At 40.7% G+C, this 22,902-nt stretch overlaps 2 protein-coding genes across 6 annotated transcripts in view; one reads left to right on the plus strand and one right to left on the minus strand.

Moving 5' to 3' along the window:
- Window positions 1-273: 273 nt before the first annotated feature.
- LOC136177309 (zinc finger protein 408-like) lies at window positions 274-3,687 on the minus strand. Its single transcript, XM_065949968.1, is given in 4 exon segments — window positions 274-1,291; window positions 2,374-2,446; window positions 2,448-2,825; window positions 3,463-3,687. Coding segments are annotated over 4 exon segments (1,317 nt in total). The 3' UTR covers window positions 274-650.
- Window positions 3,688-11,926: 8,239 nt separating this feature from the next.
- The window catches only part of kansl1a (KAT8 regulatory NSL complex subunit 1a), a 37,098-nt gene continuing 26,122 nt past the window's right edge, over window positions 11,927-22,902 (plus strand). For 2 of the 5 annotated variants that reach the window (XM_020657380.3, XM_020657383.3), the window contains exons 1-2: window positions 18,022-18,481; window positions 21,139-22,609. In XM_020657380.3, the coding sequence (XP_020513036.1) occupies window positions 21,207-22,609 (1,403 nt within the window). In that variant the 5' untranslated portion in view covers window positions 18,022-18,481; window positions 21,139-21,206. Of the gene's footprint in view, window positions 12,010-18,020; window positions 18,482-21,138; window positions 22,610-22,902 lie in introns of those variants that run through there. The other 3 variants (XM_020657381.3, XM_065949698.1, XM_020657382.3) reach the window with 3 other exon arrangements.

Raw genomic sequence — 22,902 nt, forward strand, 5'->3', positions numbered from 1 at the left:
ATTAAAATGCTCTTAAGGATTCACTATTCTGATATTAGATTGATTCGTTCATTAATTACTACAATTAATGTTTACGACAACCAACAGTATAATCTCGGAAATAACAACTCATCATATCATCATCACGGTTTGTCTCTGCTTCATACAGTATGTGACAATAAACTGGAACATCAGAAAGTACTTTAATTTTGGACATTTGTTTATTTTTTACGCGTCAAGAACTTTCCAAGTGACTAAAGGCAAGAGAAGAAATTTAGACATTAGATAGTCACTACAAATATCTTAATAAATTAATTACACTACAGAATTCACAAAATTACTCCAACTGATGTCACTTGTCTTAATAATGTTTTAGATGACCTTAGTTACTTAGTTAGCTGTAGATATTTATAGTTCTCCCTGTCGCTGACAGACATCACATTCACTTGACTTCTCTTCTCTGCGCTCCAGTTTCACTTAACCTTTGTAAGCAGGCTTTGGTGTAAGCTGGAAAACAGTCTCCATTGAGAGCTCAAACAGGAGGAATCAACCGTAGGACATCACAGCTCTCAGCAGTTAGCTGACAATGATTGTAATGAAGAACAGTAACAGAGTATTTTTCCTGTATCACTCTGCTCTGTAAATAATGCTCTGATTTCGCTCTGTGTCAGTTACCCCGTGTTTATCTCCACTGTCTGAGCCACAGAGCAGACTCCACTCCTTTCCTCCTGAAGGATCAGCAGCTCTCCAACCGTCTGCTGCCCCTGGACCACAATGCACTGCTCCGCCCCATCAGATATAACCACCTCCACCAGTACTGATCCTGCCCCACCTGGCAGCGAGTTATCAGTTGTGAGCATCAGAGGGGCAGAACTCTGCGAGGACAGATCTTCTGAGAGGATGTAGACAACATCACCCAAAGCTTCCTTCTCTCCTTCTCTTTCTGCTGCATCTTCTTTTCCCTGAATCCTCCTCCTCTTCCCTTGCCCCGCCCTGTTCTCCCCTGGGAGCGAGTACTTCTTGGGTCGTCCTCTGATTGGCTTCTGGTGACCAGAGCGTAAATACACTCTCTTGTTGCTGTCAGTGTTCTCTCCGTTTCCTTTCTGTGACCCCTCCCCCTTCCCCTCCTCCTGAGGTCCTCCCTGTGACTCCGCCCTCTCTTTATTGGCCCCTCCATCTACGGGGTGCTGTGCCTGGTGTCTGAGCAGACTCTGTCTCACGGTGTACGAGGCTCCACAGTGACAACTGAATGGTTTCTTTGCAGCGTGGGGAGTTTTGATGTGTCTCCTCAGTTTGGTGGCCATTGTGTAGCCTGGAAACAGACAGAATCCCGAAAAGTAAGTAATCAAATAAGAATACATGAGAATGTGCATGTCTGAGGCATCTTCATTACAATAGATGAAGTGTTGAGGTGTAAAGACTGGAGGTGGGTTTCACCACCACAGCACACTTGACAGGGGTTTCCAGGGCAGCTTAGGGCTGTTCCCGACACAAATGGAGAAAAGCATGATCCTAAATCCCTGAGAAGACGGTCTGGCATGGATTGTGCTTGTTTTTAAGAATTAAGTTTTGTACTTTTTATAACTATTTGATAGGACAGTGGATAGAGGAGGAAACCTGAGAGAGTGAGAGAGAGAGAGAGAGAGAGAGAGAGAGAGAGAGTGAGGAATGACATGTGTGAAAGGAACCACAGGTTGGAATTGAACCCAGGTGGCCCACTTGGAGGACTAAAGCCTCTGTACATGGGGCACTACCTGACTCTAGACCAGGGGTTCCCAAACCTTTCAGGTCGTGAGCCCCAAAATAAGGGTGACAGAAACTGGGGACCCCCCACTGTTCTGTAAGGTGGTTAGTTAGGTATATAACGTAGCAACAGCCACGCACACACTAATAAAGCTAATCGAAAAACTAGTAACACAAAATAAAACAGCCTAAAAGAATTAAAACATTCATTTGCATTTCACTTAATGATGCTGTCTTATATGACACTGGACTACTTTTGTATATTTACAAAAATGGTAAAAAGATATACTTTTATGGAAGGCATCTTGCGACCCCCCTCTTGGTTGCTGGCGACCCACCTTGGGCTTCCGACCCCCACTTTGGGAACCACTACTCTAGACCATTGGGGCCCCCCTTGCATGGATTGTTATGCAGGATCCATTTTGATTAGTCATGACCAGCAGGTGAATCTGTGTCCGTCCTGAAGGGTAGACTCTGTATTCAGGGACTTCAGAGCGCTGTTTGATTTTATATTTTAATATATTTCAATTTGAATGTCTTATTTTTGCTCTGTCTTGTTTAGGTCTGCAGCTCAGAGGGAACTTCCTTCCAGAATAATTATCTGATCAGACAATGTGAGATTTATTTTATCCTGATATAAGGTGTTCTGACCTTTCCCACAGACAGGGCAGCGGTGTGGTCTCTCTCCTGTGTGCAGTCTCTCGTGGGACTTCAGGCTGTGGGGGGTCTCTCAGAGATTTTCCACAGAAGCTGCAGAGGAACCCTCCTCCCCCTGAGTGACAGAACATGTGACGACGAAGCTCGGTCTTCTGAGAGAAACTCTTATCGCAGTCGGAGCAGTGATACGGCTTCTCTCCACTGTGGATCCTCAGGTGAGACTCCAGGTTACCTGAGACACAGTCAGAGTCAGTCAGCTGGTCGCTGCACGTCACAACAGTTTGCAAATCTGAGTTCACCTGTCTGCTAATAAGCTTGTTACCTTTCTGACTGAAGCTCCTCCCACAGTGCTGACAGTTGTGAGGTTTCTCCCCTGTGTGCAGCTTCATGTGGTTCCTTAGAGAGCCGCCATTAGCCAGCAGCTTGGGACAGAGCGGACACTGAACCTGAGAGAGGAACATGCAACCCAGTCATTTTAAAAACCTTCTGTTCAAACTGTTAACTAAATGCATTTTTGGAACATGTCGAACAATGTCGTGAGCCTGTTATGGACTCGAATGATTCATCATGAAAATACATTGCAGTAAACAGCTCTGCGCTTCATCATCAGGAGAGTTTGGAAGATAAGTGGACTGGTTTCTCAACTTGCAATCCAACACAATATGGCTTCATACTGGAAGAAACCAATGAACTTTTCAATCAATAAAATTCATTGATATCTTTAAGTATCCGTGTTATAACCGGGATCGAGTAAAACCAGTGGGTTGTTTTAGAAGCAATACAGCACCTCAGGGTGAGTTCAAGCTCCATATCTTTAATAAAGACTCCCTGGCTGGTTATTGTCACTAAAATCAAACTTTTAGAACGTTGAGTCATAATTACTTTAAATCTTTTGACGTTAATATTTTTCTCCAGCATGCACACGTCTTCTCTCCTTTTGTGTACACATTGATGCATATAATGTATGTATATCAGTGTTTAACCTCCACACGTAGCTCTTTGGAATAGTGTGACTCCATCAGGTGGACTGGCATACATCTGAACGTCCAGACAGAACCTATATCAGTGTATACCTCCTCCTACCTTTGGAGTCTGAGTGTAGGTCACTCTGCTGCAGTGCAGGAGGCGGTGAATGCGTAGGGACGGCCGCCGTGCGAAGGCTTTCCCACAGTGATGGCAGACATACGGCTTCTCCCCTGAGTGTAGCACCAGGTGCTCCTTCAGGTCCCACTTCAGGCTGTACGTCTTCTCACAGTGAGGGCAGGAGAAGGGACGTTCCCCTCGGTGATTCATCTGCAACAACACCATCATTGGAGTTAAACTGTGTTATTAGCACAGCTTTGTCTCTGCTCTGTGTGTTTGGGGTTAATGACTCAGATCTCAAGCTTGCCCTCGTCCTCTTTTTTATACTTTTTATTTATTCATTTATTTACATGTACAAAGAACACGAGATCATCATGGGTGTTACAGGTAAGATCAAAGTATTCTTTTACACATACATCATGGTATAATGTCTTACTATTCAAGGTGCATACACAATCCATTTTTCCCAGCGTTCAATGCATTTCTCCAACTGATGTCTTAAAACAAAAGTAGTCTCTCCATACAGTAAATTTCTTGAATGATCCGCGCCACTGGTCCAGTGTTGGAGGGTCTGGTTGCAACCATTTCCTAGTTATTGCTTTCCTACTACTTGCCAAGAGTATCTTCAATAAATATTATCCTTCTGTAGGACTGTATTTTACCGAGATATAAAGTAACAAAAGAGAAATCTAAATCCACCCCAATTATTTTATTGATCTCGGTAGCCCCCTCTCTCCAGAATGACTGGATTTTCGGACAGGCCCAAAAAACATGAAAGTGATTAGCCATAGAGGTTCCACATTGTCTCCAACAGAAGCCTCGGCTCTGTGTGCCTGTTTGCAGTGCTGTTATTTTAGGAGTTATAAAAAATCTCACTACATTCTTCCAGCCGAACTCTCTCAGTGATCTTGAGTTTGCAGTGGTCGCTTGTGTCTCACATATTTCCATCCAGATCTCTTCTGATATTTGTATTTCTGACTCCTTCTCCCAGTTTTGTTTAATGGATAACGTAGAATGATTTTTAGAGGCTTGTATACGTCCGTATATTCTTGAGACCAACTTTTTATTGTCTTTTTTTTGGTATGCATCATGAAATATAGAAATCAAATTGTATTCCTTCTCCTCTTTGACCTGTAAGTTCTTATTGTAATAGTCTCTGACTTGCAGGTATCTATGGAAGTCCTGCTTTTCCAGTCCAAATGTGTCTGAAATTAACTCACAACTCTGAAATCTTCTGTTTGAGGTGAGTAAACAAAAGGACGTGATACCTCTCCTAACCCACTGTTTAAAGCCCCTGTCCAATCTAGCAGGTTCAAATTATGGATCATATGCAACCCAATTCAAGACCCCAGCCTGTTTCTCTATTTGTAACTTCCTCAAAACCTTAAACCATAGCTTAAGAGTGAATAAAGTCCATCGATTCAAGCTGTTATAATGTCTTTCAGCTTGGCTTTTATTTCCTAGTATAGATTGTATTGGAATTGTATTGGGGTTTCAATTGCGCAGCATAATAATAATCCTGTAAGCATGGTAAAGCTCTTCCTCCCTTCTCTTTTTTCAGTTGCAGTGTCTTGAACTGAACCCTAGGTCTTCTACTGTTCCAAACGAACCTTGAGATCCAGGCATTCCACTTATCAAATTGTTTTTGGGGTACCTCTAGAGGCAATGACTGGAAGAGATAAAGAAGACGTGGCAGCACATTCATTTTAATTATTTCTATTCTATTACTCATATCTAGTGGGAGGAGGGTCCATCTAGAGATGGAATGGCTTCACTTTGCACCTTGGTTTGTTCTCTGTTTGATTTCCCGCTCGCTGCACAGCATCGCTCTACCAGCTAGCAACAACATGGTACAACAATGCGTTTGCACTTTTCAAAATTCAAATGAAATCCCTCCTTATATAACGCTCTACGCGCTGCGACCCTTTTCACTCAATATGTCATTTTGCTACAGAGAAGCTCAAGAAGTCTCAAATAGCCAAACTGCCCATTTAAAGGTCAAGAGGTGAACTGAGAGACTGTTTCATGAAGCCGCTGTGCCATCCCCGCGAGCTCTTAATTATACATTTACATACCTGAGAGCTCATCTCATAACATGGTTACTTAAATAACCAGTTCATATGTAAACAATTGAACTGTGTTAGAGTGAGCCAGCTGAGCTCATGTTTCTCCACAGAGGCAGTCTGTATGATATTAACGTCTCTCTGCAGCGTGAAACCATCTCGAGCTGCATCTCTGACTTCAAACCGGATCCACATGAAGACCTCATAGTGATTGTGATCTGCAAAAACACTTCAATATGAATCAATCAAATCCTCCAGTATGCATCACTGTACACCCCCCCCCCCCCCCCCAAAAAAAAAAACAGCTTTTGTTACTGGACATTATCATGTTGATGAGAGTCCTTGGTGTCTATTATCTCTCTGTGTGTCGGTAATTAGATGATCCTGCATGAAGAGGAGACAGAGCTGATGTGTGCGCACTCACAAACCCACATCATCATCTGCGTCTATCTCTTTATGAATTATTATGAAATGTAACCTATATTTTAAAGGTCACATATTATTCAAAATTCACTTCTAGTCTGTCTACAAACCCCCCAATGATGAGAAAAGTCCATCCTCTCCGTCTTTTGCCTGCTCCACTTTTCAGAAAATGTGTGCTCAAACAGGCCGTTTGGAGATTTTCCCTTCATGACATCACAAAGGGAAATAGCCCCTCCCCCAGGTGGGTGACACTCCCACAGCTAGGTGTTTGTTCTGCCCTCTGAGTCTGCCTTCTCACCGTAAACAATAGGACATGGAGGGAGAAAGCACCGAGACACCCAAACCCTTCCAGAGAGGGGGCGTGGTCAGACACAGCTCATTTACATATTTAAAGGTACAGACACAGAAACAGCCTGTTCTGAGCAGGGCTGAAATAGAGGGGTTTATAGACATGATCAAATACAGGATCAGAGTGGATTTAGAACAAGAAACTTCACACACATGTTTTGAGGAGCTCTGAGACTTATTTAAAGTGAAGAGGAGGAGAATATGTCACCTTTAACCTTAAGGTTAGGTGTCTACATTTCAGTTCCAGTCTCACTATTTAGCATTTATGAACACTATCAACACTTCATAAAAGGTTTATAACACACTGAAGTATATTTTTAAGATGATAATAGCTCTGAATTATGAACACATGTGACTCCTGAAACTGGAGGCCTGCTTGTTAAACAGACAATGATTGAAACAAACGCAAAAAAATCGGATTCAATAATTTAAAACCTGCCTGATAATTGAAGTTATTTTATCTAAAAACAGTGTACATAAATTAAACTTAGAAATAATCAGAATTTTTTGAGTGATAAAAACCGTTTTCAAATCATTTTCATGCTGCAAATAAACAAACAATAACCCCTGTCATAAACTTTTACGAATGAAAGGAAGCTCTCTTTTTTTTTATCATTCTCATGTTTCTCCTGATGATGATGTTGAGTGTGAGGCCTCGGCTCCCTCTAGTGGTGGTTCAGTGGAACTACATTTAGATCTTTTCTCAGGGTTTGAGGGCCTCTAATCCTCAATAGTTCTCTTTTTGCATCCAAATAAACTTAACAAAAGCTCTACACACATCCAGACGGGTTAGACGAGGAAGCTTTATGACATAAGGAACTCATAGTTATCATAACACAGACTTTAAATCCTTCATTGTAGAGTCACAGAGAGTCTGTGTGTAGAGGGATGAACCGGAGAGAAAGAGTAGAATAAGGAGGCCAGATGGAGACGCATCAGGACAGTTATAAAAAGCCAGACTGAGTCCACATCACACACACACAGCTGGAAACGGACCTTTTATCATCTAAAATGCAGCGGGGAAAACACGCCTCAAGTAAATGTTTTGTAAATTTAAAAGATGGAGGCGAGTCGTGACGTCAGCGCCTGAGTCAGAGCATACTGTATTACTTTCACTTTTAAGCATTAAATAGTTTTATTGATTATTTTATCAGCTTTGAAATGATTCATGTTATTTATTTTAATCTATTAAATGTATTAGCTTTTATTTTATTTTTTTAAGGTTTCTTTTGGGGGCTTTATTAGGACGGTGCATAGAGTCAGAAATCAGAGAGAGAGAGTTGGAAATGACATGCTGGAAAAGGAGCCACAGATCAGATTTGAACCCAGGCCGCCCACTTGGAGGACTGTGGCCTTGGTACATGGGGCACACACACTAACCACTATGCTACCGGCGCCCTTTGTACAGGTTGTGGCTCATTTTTTTAACACTGTTTTTCTGTTGTTTTCAGGCTCATTCTTCCCCTTAGAATCCATGTTAAGTCTTTGTTTGCCTCTAAAGCCGTTTAACATTTAGTTCATTTGAAATGTGTTACATTAATGTGTTTCATAAATAGGTTGATAGTTGAATAAAAATACAGATGTGCACATTATTGTGCTCTTTATTTGGGTCTTGACATGTTTCTTTTTTTCAGCTTTTATGTGGGACTAAATTCACAAATGATCCCAGTTTGAATTCAAAGCTGCAGCGTTCTGTTAGAGCGAGAATATCATACAACCTAAACAAAAAATAAAATGTTAAGAGACGTGTTATCGTTTGAATCGTGTATTTCTTCAAGTTTGCAGCAGTGGAGGAACGTTTACTCTGGGAAGGTTTGGAATAGAAAGTCTTCACCTTAAAGTGTAAAGTCTAAGGAGGAGCATGTCTGGTTGAAACTTCACTTGTTGATAAATCCTTCAGGCGGGAGCTTCTTGTTTTGCTTCTCTTTACTAAATCCTGCTTGGAGCGCTTTGGCCTCCTCTGTACACGAGGTGCGCACACTAACCACTGAGCTACCGGCGCCCCCTGTTCAAATCTGGAAATATAAGTCAGTCAAGTAATTGATAAATTCAACCGGTTTTAATACCACGGCCACAGAAATAAAAGTCCTACAGGCGCCCCATATTGAGTCTTTTCTTCTTTTCAATTGCAGGAAAACGTCTGCACACTTTTTAATTGCACAAAAACATTGTAAGCGTTTTCAGTACCAAAACGTTGCCAATGATTTTGTGCAATTGAAAAAGTGTGCAAAAGGTTTCCTGCAACTTTTTTTTGATGGATCCATTCCTCTCCTATACACTGGTCTAATTATATAGATGTAGATTTGTTCCTAAAGTTCGTGCTTTTACAACAAAACATCATATTGAATATCCTCTTTATATGTTTTGTGGACAAATATCTTCATTTAAAAATAGCTAAGGAATTTGAAGCTGTTAAATAATTAAAGTGTAAGTAAGACGAACAATTTTCCTTCTGAAATGAAGTGGGAAAAGAGTAAGTATGGTGATTATAGTGGACACAAAAATACCTCAAATGTGTTTGGTAATTAAACAAATACAGTATGTGAGTTGATGCACTTTGTTGTTGCTACTTAGACTAATGAAAAAGAAGTCTTCAACCAGTGTCTGACCTGCATAAAGACCGTTCTGTCATCAACATTAATCACATCACATCACATACTTCTGGACCTTTAATATACACAGAGTTAATGACCAGGTGAGGAAGGAAGTGATGGATCAATTGAAGCCAACAACACATAAAAACAGTTCAGTTAATAGAGCGTTAAATATGTGTAAAGACGAGCTGTCACATCTCTAATATGTGTTAGTGGAGCTGCTGTGGCTCTAAATATAGAAAGCTATCCTCTTATTTAAGGCCTGTGTCGCTGCGCTGCATGAACATGGGCTGCTGGTCATTTTCATTCAGGATCAAACTGTGGCTCCATGTGGGGGAAATCCCTCGATGGGAGCATCTCAGGGCCTTCAGCAACACTGAAACACTCAGATCCTACATATGCAGACCACCACTACACAACTAACCTCATTAATAATAAGATAGGTGCATGCATGTGTCTCCTGCCTCACCAGCTCCACATCAAACTCCTGTAAAGTTAAAGCTTTCTCTCGTGTCTTGTGTCCCACTTTGAGAGAAACACTTCATCTCTCACTCAAACTGCAAATCGTCTTTTGTTGCAAGAGATAAGATCACATGAATGATAACAATGAAGAAACTTATTTGCAGTCATCCGCGTTGCATGCTTGTGGTGTATATTTAGCAGTAAAAACACGGGGGGTTCATTTCTCAGGAAAGTCTCAGAGACAAAGCATCAGAAATATCAGATGTTGTAGTTTAGATTGAGTGAAAATACATCAGCTGGAGTGTGAGCAGCTAGCATGAAGGCGGTGTAAACAACACTCATTTAATGCGACTTTGAAATCAGTCATTTATAAATAACCAAGAAGCTGTGAGACTCAATAAAACATTTATAATTTCACCACATTATTTTTTGAATAATGAAGTTTCGTGCTATGAACTTTCGTCCACATTTCCGCTGTACGGGCATTTGCAAAAGACTGACAGCTGCGGGAGCCAATGGGAAGCGTCGAATCGAAGCAGCAGCCAATAGGAGCGAGGGGGACAGTTGTTATCAAGTCGTAAACGGTTAGTAACAGGACAAGCAGGTAAGTAAGATTTTGTCTTGTTATTTTCTTCTAATAAACGAATGCTCCGCTTGTCAGGGGGAAACACTCGTGGCGTTAAACATTTGATTGATCGATTTGAGCAGGTTGCATTTTTTTTAACGCACTTTTCTGCCAAACGTGCAGAAATCTGTAGATCATTGAGAAGTCACTATGGGATCGGGAAGCAAACAAGCTAGCGACCATTAGCTTAGCCTGCTTGCTAAGTTGGCCGTTATTGGCCAGGCGCTGTACCTCAGTATCAAACATTATGTCGCGTTCAAGTGCTCCTCGGATGCTCGGATTTCCCCCCTTTAGAATACTAACCCTCCGATTTCGTCGTCAAAGTGGAAACAAAGTAGACAATACAAAAATCTGAGTTATATATTATTGTTAAGAACTGAAATAGGTGACTCTAATGTTATACTAAGCATTAACATACTTATTCCATATATATTCCATGTACAATGTGCAATAATTACCTAACTGCTGCTAACTGTTCAATATTACTTGTTTATTAACTTTGTAACTCACTGCTTTATAATTGTCTATTTATTTATTTATTTATTCATTTACATATTTATTTATTCATTTATTAATTATTTTGTTAATGTATTAATTTATTCATTAATTAATTTATATATTTATATATTCATTCATTCATTCATTCATTTATTCATTCAGTCACTGCACAATAATAACTGTATATACTCTTTCACTGCACTATAACTTCACTTATTTTTCACCATATCTCTATTTATATTTGTTTAATTAATCAGTCACTGCAAAATAATAACTGTATATATTCTTTCAGTCACCACAACTGTCTATTTATTTATTATTATTATCATTCATTCACTGAACAGCAACGGCTCTGGCCACTTTTTGCATATTTCTCTCTCATATCACCACAAATATATTTTTGTTGTTTTTGTAAACGCTGCTGTTTAAGATTGCTGCTAATGAAGTTTCGTTGTGTCCTTGTATAAACTGATAATAAAGATTATATCTATCTAACGTTTGACAAATAAACAATAAAGTTACTTTAAAGTAGGTGAATTTATAAAACATATTATGTGATCAAGCCCACGTTTTTTTGTGGATTGTTTCCCAACTCGTCCTGTCGACTACAAAACATCCATCAACTTATTTCTCAGTTGTTCCGACTTAAGAAAATGTTTTCAGTCGGAAAATCCTATGTATATAATAATTCCGACATCACGTGAATACCCCTTCAGTATCAAACATTATGTGGCATTCAGGTGCTCCTCAAAGTTAGTTGGGTAATCGATATTCCGACTTTGGTGTGTTGTGAGGTCTTTTGTTTTGGTAACAACACAGACGCCACTTAGAAGATAACTATTATTTTATTGTTCAGAACTTGTGCAGGTTATTCTAAGTTAACAGCACACAGTCGTTAAGTAATTTTACCAGAATGCTAAATGAGCTACTACTTCAACAGCACAACGTTTATTGATTAATAATTAATAAACAATACGACTTTGGTCTATTGTGTTTTAGCGTAATAAGACGGGTACTCACACTTCCTTCTATTTTTCCGACTTCAGAGAGCCTTTGCTTAATTCTTCCCACTAGGAAACTATTTTGTCCGATTATCCCCACACTCTCTGAATGCATCGTGAGCTCGGCTAACATTAGCATCTCGAAAGTACTGTTAATTTTATTACTTACATCACAGGAAATTAATTGTTTGACACAACAGGTAACACGGAAAGCACACGCGTGACTGTCCTTTGAATTTTCAAACTCTGCAACACAATAATTAAACATTTAAAACTTTTTCATTATAAATCTGCGATGATAACGTTCGTTAGCCGGCTAGCTTAGCTTACCAGCTGGAGGTGAGGAATCACTGAGATTCAAACAGCTGATAAAAACAGCTGATAACTTTATTTTGATGAGATTTTGTGGTTAATAAGATTAAACTTATATTTTTTTATTTATCTTCTTAGGTGTCATGCTTGTTCCAGCCGTGTTACCTGGAATAATGTCCACTTGGATTACTGAATGGGGTTCTGCAGCAACGGAGTTAAAGGTATTTACAAACAGTTCCTCTTATTGTTTATTATCATGATTTATTTACTTTAATGTGTCTCCCATGACACTGGTGGGAAATGGTTCCCATCAGTCCTCAGTGGTTGGCTTTAGTGTCCATTTTTCTGATCACCTCAAAAGGAAAAACTGACCTTTGACCCTTGTTGTCTGTGAAGGACCCACATGAGTTAAAGATAAAGATAAACTTTATTGAGCCCCCATGAAGGAAACTTCTGTATTACAGCAGCTCAAGAAAACAGGAAAAAGGGATACAATTATTAAAAAATAAAAATCAAACGTGTGTACATCAGTTTAATAACGGCAGAGAAAAAATAGAATAATTTGACTTAAAATATGCTTCAGCTTTATGATAATAATAATAATATATTTTATTTATAAGTGCTTTTAAAAACTCAAAGGCACTGTACAATAGTTAAAAACAGAAAGAACAGCGCAGTAAGGACAGACTAACAGACATTGCAACATTAAAGATAAAGATAAACTTTATTGATCCCCCGTGGGGGAAATTTGTGAGCACACAAATCATCAATCATCATCGATCATTACACACAAATCATAAAGATAACAACAATAAAGGTAAAGTACAGAAAACAGAAAATACATCACAGTCATACATTGAAAGCTTGTTTAAAGAGGTGAGTTTTGATAAGTGGTTTGAAAGTAGGAGGGTCGGTGCAGTGTTGAATGTGTGTAGGGAGTGAGTATGATAACACCTTACAGAGGTCCCAGTGTTCACACACATACCACTCCATTAAGTGTGTGTTTGTGTGTGTTTGTGCAGCTGAGGCACACACTGTGTAGTAGTAGTAAATATTTGTTTATCGGTCCATGACCACAAAGCATAGAACGTACACGAACAATAATAAAAATAAATAAAACAACGGCCGAAAAGGTGTAGGATGAAGCCGAGGCTTATTCTGCCTACCCTTTTGAACATTTCATTTCTACAGTAAATCAAAACAAGAATAGCTGCAAAAAAACAAACAAACAAAGAAACCTGATTTCACAAAACAGAAAACAGTTGTCAGTTAACCAAATCAAAACAATAAAAGGAAAAAAATAAATAAATGAAAAGTTTCCATAAATGATTAATTATAGTCAGACTATAGAATAAAATAAAATAGAATTACTTTATTGATCCCAAACTGGGAAATTGTGGTGTTACAGCAGCAGGTTATCCAAACACACAATATGAGTAAAAAACACAATATTAGCAAATTTAGACACAATATAATATTAAATACAAAGTAAATAAGCACTAAAAATATCAAAACTAAGAATGAGAATATATACAACCAGGATTTAACTAAGCATTACTAGTCTCAAATATGAAAGATTAAATGTAAATGTGCAAAAACAGAGTTGTAAATAGACATTATTGACATAAGTTAAAGTGCATGAGTGTAGACATATTATAAGCAGAAACTATTCAATATAACGGCGAGTAGACAGACAGATGAAGTGAACATGAGTGCAGGGATCATTTGTAGAACAGATTACAGTACGGAGATACAGATATTATCATGGTTATAAACATTATCATAATGATGTTTTATATTTTTCTATTACCTTGAATTTGAACAGTTTTTATTTTATTTTATAATTGAGCTGCACATTTTTAATTGGTTGTCTTAAGTTGTTCCATAGGTTAACCCCTTTAACAGATAAGCACCTGCTTTTGGTGTTAGTTCGCCTTAGTGAGACGAAACACCAAAAGGAGGCCGTGTGTGTCGAGGGGGCTGCACCTCACAGCGATCTGTAACGAGTTTTGTTTGTCTTGAGTTTGCAGCTTCAGATTACAGGAGACTGTTACAGATGATACCTGCATGATAAAGAAGTGGTGAGATGAAACAGAGAAGAGCCTCCTTTGAAGCAAACTCACCACCCACAACAAAATCTCAACACCTTACAACAGCACGTTTCTGTGTGAAAGCCCGAGAAAAAACATACCTTAGATTTACTTTTTAAAACACTGAATTCAAATTTTGACTGCAATAACCACTAGGCTACCGGCGCCCCAACACGCAGGAGGATTTTAATGTTGTTGTTTTTTACAATGGTTATTAAGACGGAGTGCACATGTTGTTATGGCGGCTGTCTTAACTCTAAAGCACTGAGGGAAACACTGAGTCCATAGACGAGGATTTAGAAGTTACTGTAAAGACCTCAAACACTTTAAAAATGAGGCGCTGTCATAAGATGCGACTTCTTCAAGTCTGTTCATAGAATTTCAGACCAATTTGAGCACATTGATCTGCCCTGGTGAGTGTTTAGCCCTGTTTCTTGTGAAGTAGAAGTGTTTGGGAGCAACAGCAGCACAGCCGATCATCTGTTGTAGAACTCAGGACAAAGTGCTTTATTGCATTTGGGAGGAACATCATCACAGCAGCTGTGCGTCAGGAGCTTCTTAATGTGGTTTTCTTTGGCTGAGCAGCTGCATGGAAGACTGGCAGCATTGTGCACACAGTCATGCAGCTTGCGGTGATGTGTTGTAGATTTTAGCTGGAAGATGAAGCCTGGATCAAGAAGTGGGATGGATGTTTTTATTTATTAGCATTCGAGCAGATTTGGATCAACTCTTAATGATTGTCTGGATTCTTCTCATCTGTAGTTTAACTTCTTTGACTTCTATCTTGTTTAATTTTTCACCACATGTGCGTCGATGGTTCGAGTCTCATTCACACCCACACATTCATAACTACTTATTCCTCATACATATTTACTGTGGTAGTCTGATAATGAACAAAGGCTATGCACGAGGTGAAGGAGAGATGTGGTATGCATTCATTAGCATTAATGAACAGGCAGTCATTCTCTGATTAGAGTCACTGAACTGATTCCTACTCTTATGAAACACATATCCAATATTACACGTTATTTAACTTTTCTCCTAAATAATAAAACAGAACAGGAAGTCTTGATGTTCACAGGAAGATCTAGACCCGTGTTTATATAGAAAACCAAATCTAAATATGATGAACATGAGAAACAGAGGTTAACCGTGTAATGACAGAAACACCTAGGGAAAATATCATAAAGTTGAATTCATAAAAGCGTTTATATTTTTAAGATAAACATGCGTCCACGTCCGTCGTATACGCCCGTTTGAATCACTGAATTGTTTCCACTCCTACATTAATCTGCACGCTGTCATTGGTTGATGAAAATACATCAACTCCCCACCCAGAAGCATCCCGAGTCAACCAAAACAAAACAAACCATGAGAATCCAGTCAGTGGACAGATGGTGCATTCATGTGGTATCGGACACATCAGAAAAATTAGTTTCCGAGTTGTAAAGTGCACATGAACGCCTGCTCAAGTCGGAATAATAACTCAGAAACTCAGAAAGAATGAGGTGCCCGACTTCCCGACTTGACGTCAGAATCGTCATCACGAGGGGCAAAATATGTTTTGTTAATGTTAAGATACTTTTTTGTTAATTCACGTTTTGCTCAAATATCACTTTAAACAGAGACGTTCACATGTAGCATCAACACTGTTTGTTCCAACAATCAGACTTTCTGAAATCACATGAACACACTGAAGTCTGAAGAGCAACTTCCCAACTCAGAAACTTGGACCACCACGCAGCACCTGAATGCAGCATGAGTCTCTGCAGACACAGTCAGCACCGCACATGAATGGAGGAGGATCGAGCAGCATTACTTTTGGACCTTTAATTAATCTATTAGGTAAACGCTTCTGACTCCATCTTCACTCACGTTTATGGATTTAAAACTTTAAAGTACTGCAGACTTTTGATTGGACATTTTTATTTAAATCCAAACTCTTTAAATTTCCTGCCAAACTCTCGCCAAGCTGCCTGTGATGATGACATCTAAAATACCCTTAACTTTTTACTGCTGTGCTAAAATGTGCTGATACTAAGCCTTATTTAATCTGCATTATCACATACACAGTATTCAGTGTAAATCCAAGGCTGCACAGGACGTATACAAACACAACTATGGAATATTTGTATTTATTCTGACCATTCATTTGAATTATCAATTAATCCTTTTGTCTTAAAATGTCAGAAAATAGTTCAAAAGTTCCTTTTAGTCTGTTTTTATGTTTTTAAATATTACATGACGTCGATACAGAACTGTAAGATTAAGTACTTAATGATTTTTTTTAAAAGGAACACTTTGAAATCTACATAACAAAGGGAGATGAAACGTTATTTTCAGCCATTGCTGCAATAAATACTGTAGATATAAAGCCGTCTGTTAGAGAATAATAATCAATGTGTTGGTGCAGCTCTACAAAGTCTAAATGTGTTCTCACATCACAGCCGCTCCATTTACAACATAATTACAGACAATATAAAAACACTCCACACAACATTCAAACATCAACAAATAAGAATTTATCCAGTACAACACAAAACCACAACTTTAAGGCCAGTGTTTTTAATTAACCTGGTTTTCTTTATTCAGTCACACCTGTAATGTCAGGGATTGAATTTTAAACACCTAATTGTTGTCTTTTCATATTTAAAAGTGCACTAGATAGATAGATAGATAGATAGATAGATAGATAGATAGATACTTTATTGATCCAGAGGGAAATTCAAAGCATCCAGTAGCAGGTTACAAAGACGGACATGACATGAAACATTTGTTACTAATTAAACCACAAAACTGACACAAAAAGTAAGAATAAAAAAGTGTTGACCTTCTGAAGTTGTGAGTATGGAGTTTATAAAGAAATGTGAAAGTAGGAGAAATTTACAGATTCTGTGGTATGTGCTCACAACTCTAAACACAAACTGTCTGAAACTGAAAATGTGCTCCCTGTAACTCTGAAGATAAAAAGCTACGCGAGAAGTTATGGTGAAACTCAAATGTGAAACTGTAACTCTCCTGGTTGCTTTTAGTATAGAATAGAATAGATGTTTATTGCCATTTGCACAGGTACAGGTCAGTACAGGTACATTGGAATTCTTGTGTGTTTCTCCCTGAGTCAGCTTCTACAAAAAAGTTTAAATTATATATAAAATAGAACAGCATTATAAGAAAAAACGAGTACAAAAAAAGTAAAAAAATAAGTTGTAGTAACAGCTAAGTGATTTAAAATAAACTGTACAAAGTTATATACTGTATTAAAGCAAAGATATAATACAAAACAATAACAAGGGGAACACTGTACAATGAAATGAAAATATAAATAAGTTTTCTTATTGCACTTATCTCTTATTGCACCTGAGGTTATTTTTGGCTTTTTTTTGGCTCCAAACAGTGTTCAGCGAGCCATTTCTTCCTTTGAATAAAGTTTGTATATTTAATATAGCGTAGAATAGTTTCATTTCTCCAACTTTCTAATTTCACCACCAAACCTCCATAGTGCACCTTTAATCTGCGGCTCCATTTAACAACAATGTGAGCTACAGCGCCCTCCTGCGGCCACCGGCTGCTCCTGCAGTCATCCTGCTGTGCTGTAGTGGTGGGCGATCTAGTTCCTGTTAAAAATGTCATGAGAGCCAAGCAGACTCTACTCAAAAGGGGAGGGGGGCAGGATCTCCCCCCCCCCCCCCCCTTCTCCTGTAACGCCAAACCGAAAGAGAGGAGCTTAATTCACAGCACCTGTTCTTATTATTAAAATACATTTAAGAAAATCTAACATTTAGGATTATTATGTGTTGGTTTTATTTATGAACTTGTGTTTAATGTCGATATTAATGTGATTTAATATTTTAAATTTGATATTTTTACTGTAAGTAGGAAGTGTTTGCAGGCGGCACCTTCAAACAGTTTTTATATCCAACAAGTGTAAAAAAAACAAAAAACAACAACAACGTTTGAGAAGACAATGCCCTCCTGTGGTATCTTCTTTACAGCTTTTATGTCGTTTCTTATCTGCCCTTTACTCTAGTGGTGAGTATGAGAAATGTCTCCCGCCTACCAGCTTGCAGCGCGCACACACACACACACACGCACGCACGCACGCACGCACACACACACACACACACACGCAGCCCTTCTATGTTTGTCAGACTCAAATCCGAGGGAGAGGAGCTAGCCGCCATTTTCTGAAGCGTCTCTCCCTAAAACGAGAGAAAAACGCTGCCGACAGAAACCACCGTCTGGATTACCTTTCGCGTCGCGGAGAAGCGGATTTTTTGCCGTAGGATTGCGGGGGTGAACTCGCCTACATTTGAGGTAAACTCGCGGGGGAAAGGAGCGTTTCACGGCCTCGTCTTGTTATATTCCGGAGCTCGAGGTGTAGATCGGTGATTCGCTCTTGAATCCGGAACGAAGCCGAACCGGGGCCCTTCTTCTTCTGCTTCTTTTTTTTTTTTTTTTTCGCCATCTGGCTCTATTTTTTTCTGGATTAATTAATGGCAGAGTGATTACACGAAGCCGTGGTAGCACCTTTGTTTATTTTCTAATTAAATCTGCAGGGGGATTGTTGCCGAAATTCCCTCGGATAGTGCAACCTCGTCACGTGGTAGGTTCCTCCTTTTTCTTTGTTAGCGGAGCTAGCTAAACATGCAGAGGGCTCTCTACTCCCCGTAACTTATCTGCTTTTTAATGTGCATTAACGTTACGGACATTTTTTAATCACCCACCTACCTACCTGCCCCCGTGGTGCTGAAGTGGTGGGGGGTGGGGGGGGGCGCTGGGTTTAGGTTTACAACAACACACTGCCTGTATTTATTTCCACAGTCTAATTGCAATGCACAGCATGTCTGCACTCTGCATTAAGGTCTAAAAGAGATGTTTGAAACAAGTTGTGACCCAGTGGACGAATACTGAAGGTGTGTGTGGTTTTTAACCCTTAATGCATATTACTTATTAACATTAAAGTGTCGCGTAGGCTGCGTGGTGAGTGTCTTTAACATGTTTACTTCCCTAACGAGGTTTGCGTGAAGCTCCCGCTGCTGCTTTTTATCAGATACACACAGATATTTAAATATAAAGATACAGAGACGTGTTGTGCAACTGAATGGAAAGCTACAAAACGCTCCATAACGTGAGGAGGGCAGGATAAAGCTCTTTTGGAAGCAGGTTGTGTTTCTTGCATCAGCAGCTTTTTCTGAGCCACAAACAGCGAGGACGCGTTCAGGTGCATGAAGCCAAACCGACAACATATTATCATTTATAATCATTGATGTGGCGATCGGTTGCTTATTTATTTATTTATTTATTTATTTATTTGTACTGGCTGCTCTCTGATTCAGACACACTCGTGTTATGTGCTTTTAGAAATCGGGATTATGAAACAACCTTCTAACACTTGAACGCACCTTGCTCAGATGCGATAACCTTCCTCTTGAACGCACTATTTTTTTTGTGTTTTTGTAAACACCAGGAAGACATTTTGCTGATTACGTTATGCTTGGCTAACGTTTGATGTGGACGTTTTTTTTTTTGTCGCATCTCCTGCACAGACATCTCTCAGATAAATGTATTCACCTTATATACATCCTGTCTCTTGGTTATGTATTTCCTCACCCTGTGGACTTGTTTGGTGTGTTTAAAGCGGAATGGGCGGTTTTTTTTTTTTAGACAGATGAATCGCATTGCATAATCTGCTTCGGAAATACCAACATGGCGTAGAAACTGCGGTGAAATACTGAGCCCCCATTCATCTGAGCCTGCAGACGATGCAGCTCCGCTTTTATCTCTTGTTTTATGTGAAGGGAGGCTTTTTAAAAAAGGTTTCATGTGAATAAAACAGGCAGTCTGTGTGTACGGCTTCGTCACCCAATGAGACAATGCTGAATCCTAATCACGCATTTGTCGTTTGGTGTGTAAATTATGATCCTGAAAATGATCCATGGTGAAGAAATGGTCAGGGGTTTTAATTTGGTTTTGCTGAAATTGACACAGGAACCTAGTCAGGATGACATCATGTGCTTTGGACTAATGCTGAGGAGGCCTAAATCCACCTACTTACACTTGCTGTGTGGAGCTGCACACTGACTTACCAGGGCACATGTAGGGCAGTGGGGTTTGGATCATTTTGCATCGGTTAGTCCTGTTTCTTCCCTCGTCAGAATATAATACCAGAGCTGATTTCTTTATAAAGAGCAGCCTATGTGAGGAAATGACAATGAAGGCTTGTTCACACATGCATGGGTGTAAGTGGGAATTATTTATCGGCCTGGGATGAAGCTCAGATGTCTGCTGTTATTCCATCTTTATAGTCAGCATCCCACGCACCAAGGTCAGTGCAGATCAGTACATTTTACATGTGTTTAAACCTCTGGAGACAAATTCATGACATGAAATTAATTACACTTTTGAGAGCGTATTGAACGGTCGAGGAGTTTGACGTGCGTTACCTGAAATGCGTTTCCTCCTTCCCCCTTTTTGTAGGATCAATTTTAGCACCACTTAAAACCAGTAGGCCGACCAAATGTCAACGAGCTGCCAGTTCATTGATCAGACCTTAGACTATGTTGGTAATCATTTACTCCACATTTCTTTTTTTAGTCATTGTGTCATAACCTGAAATCAAGCAGTCACAATTTCAGGGATTAAAAACAGGCTGATTATTCTAAAGATGTGTTTTCTTTTTGGGTGGTGCTTAGTAATTTTCCACTCCCTCTACTGGCTCACAGAACCTGTAGTGCAAGTATTTCAGTTGTATGTTTTATTGGACATCCGCACAGCCTGCGTGTAGGTTCTTTAAATGCTTTCACACAGATGTAGATAAAATAATATTTTTAGTTAAATGCTTCTTTTTGAGTTCTGTAAGACTGTAAGTAAACTTCCTTCCCCCTCTGAGACCGGGTTGTTGTGATCCCTACACATTATTTTTTGCTTTAACAAATACTTAGACTATAAAGATAACTGTGTTAAGAGTCTTTTTCAAATTATTCTAAATGTAGAAACTCTAATTAAGCCTTTTTAGAGCTGCTGGTTTCAGTATTAAATCTGTATTTAACCATGTTCTTCTTTGTGTCTTTATGTTGGATTACGCTTTGTGTTCATGAGTCCATCGCTGTGCAAGGTTTTTGATATTATCTGGGGTTTATTGACGCCAAAATATCTCACCCATTACCCTCCAGTACTTTATATTGATGTACATTCTTGGTATTTTATGTTTCTGGACTAATTTGTTTGATTTGTCTCCCCTCCCGTCTCTATTCTGTCCAGGCTGTCCTCAGGTGGGGCAGTAAGCGGGTGGAGTGGAGCAGGCCGCGGTGCCCGTCCCTCTGCACTGCATGGCTGCGATGGCGCCCGCTCTCACCGACGCCCCAGCCGAAGCTCACCACATCCGCTTCAAACTGGCTGCCCCATCCTCAAGTCTCTCACCGGCCAGTGCAGAGAACAACGGTAACGCCAGCAACATCCTTATCCACAGCAGCGGCCCCGCCAAGTGCAAGGCCGCCCCCGAAGAGTGCCCCCTCGATTTCTGCGGCGGCGACCAGGAACAGCAGCAGCAACCCCAAACGGACTCCGTGGCTCAGGCGTCGGCCCTGGGCAAGCTCCAGCCGCTGGTGGCTTCTTACCTATGCTCTGACGTGACACCTGTCCCGTCAACTAAGGAGTCGATCAAGCTGCAAGGAGTCCTCATCAAACAGTCCGTGCTGAAGAGCCACAGGATACTGGACAACTCGCTGTTCAACGGAGGAGGAGACTTCCTGTTGAGGAAGAGGCAGGCGATAGAACTGTCCGGCGGCCAGCTCAAAAGCCTCATGAGTGGCAGCACCAACGGAGGCGGCCAGCCCATGGCACCTGTCAACGGCTTGGCCAAGAAGCTGGCCACCATGTCCGGTCCGGGCTGTGTGGTGGCAGTAAACGGTGACAAGCCTTCTGCCGCCACAGACTCTCAGACCCAGAACCTGCCCTTAAACTCCGAGACCTTGACAGCTACCTTATCAGGGCATATCCCGGTGAAAGGAACCCTTAAACAGAAGCATTCCTCCGGGGTTTCTCAAAATACAGATGGAAAAAACCTTGAACCTGCAGTGCTTCAGTCTGTTGCACTTTCCCCCTTCACCCACGGTAACCCAAACCCCGCTGAACAAGTAAACCTGCAGGAGACTGATTCACAAACGCAAACTAGTCAGACGCAGGGTTCTGATAGGGAGAGGGCAGGGAGCAGCCAGCAGGGCTCCCCGGCCTGCACGCCCGCGCCACAGCCTCCCCTGCCCTGCACTTCCTCCTCGGACAGCCTCGACGCTCAAGTGAGGGAACGCACCCTCCTCAACAGCAGCCGCCAAGCCGAGATCGAGAGCCGGCTGAGGCGCCTGCGCAAACGTCTTCAGGTCGTGCAGGCGAAGCAGGTGGAGCGGCACGTTCAGCAGCAGCTCGGCGGCTTCTTGGACTCGGCTCTCAACCGGCTAATAGCGGGAAATCGCAAGTCGGAGTCGGCGACGCCTACGGCGACATGGAGGACCGGACGCCACTCGTCGTCGAACAACAGAGACAGCCTCAGTCGCTTCCTGAAAAGCGGCACCATGCCCCTGGAGCTGGAGAGGCTGTACCTGAGCGGATCAGCCAACCTCCATTCAGCAGAAAGCGCCTTTGACTCAGATGTGACAGAAAGTAGCTCTGGGGGGGACTCTGACCTGGAGGAGGAGGAGCTGGCCAGAGTGGACATTGAGCAGCGGCATGTCAAAATGTAAGTAAAGCTGACCTCACTCGCTGTATTTATCATCTCGGCTTGTGTGCACATGTTATTGCAGTAGTGGAAATTTCCCCCGCCGTGGCTCAGGTTGAATGTTGAAAGCTGCATTTGTGTGGAAAAAATGGTTTCACAGTGACGAGGATTCTTGACCCTTTTCCAAGTCACTCTTTAGTCCCTATGTTTCCAGGCCCTGCTTGTATGCTGCTCAAGGCCCTAGCAGGTGCTAATGACAGTACTAACTGCCTGTTCTACCTCAGTAGTGGTTGGGTCAAACTCCAGGGAGGAGT

Source organism: Labrus bergylta, chromosome 21 (assembly GCF_963930695.1).
Source record: "Labrus bergylta chromosome 21, fLabBer1.1, whole genome shotgun sequence".
Classification (NCBI taxonomy): domain Eukaryota; kingdom Metazoa; phylum Chordata; class Actinopteri; order Labriformes; family Labridae; genus Labrus; species Labrus bergylta.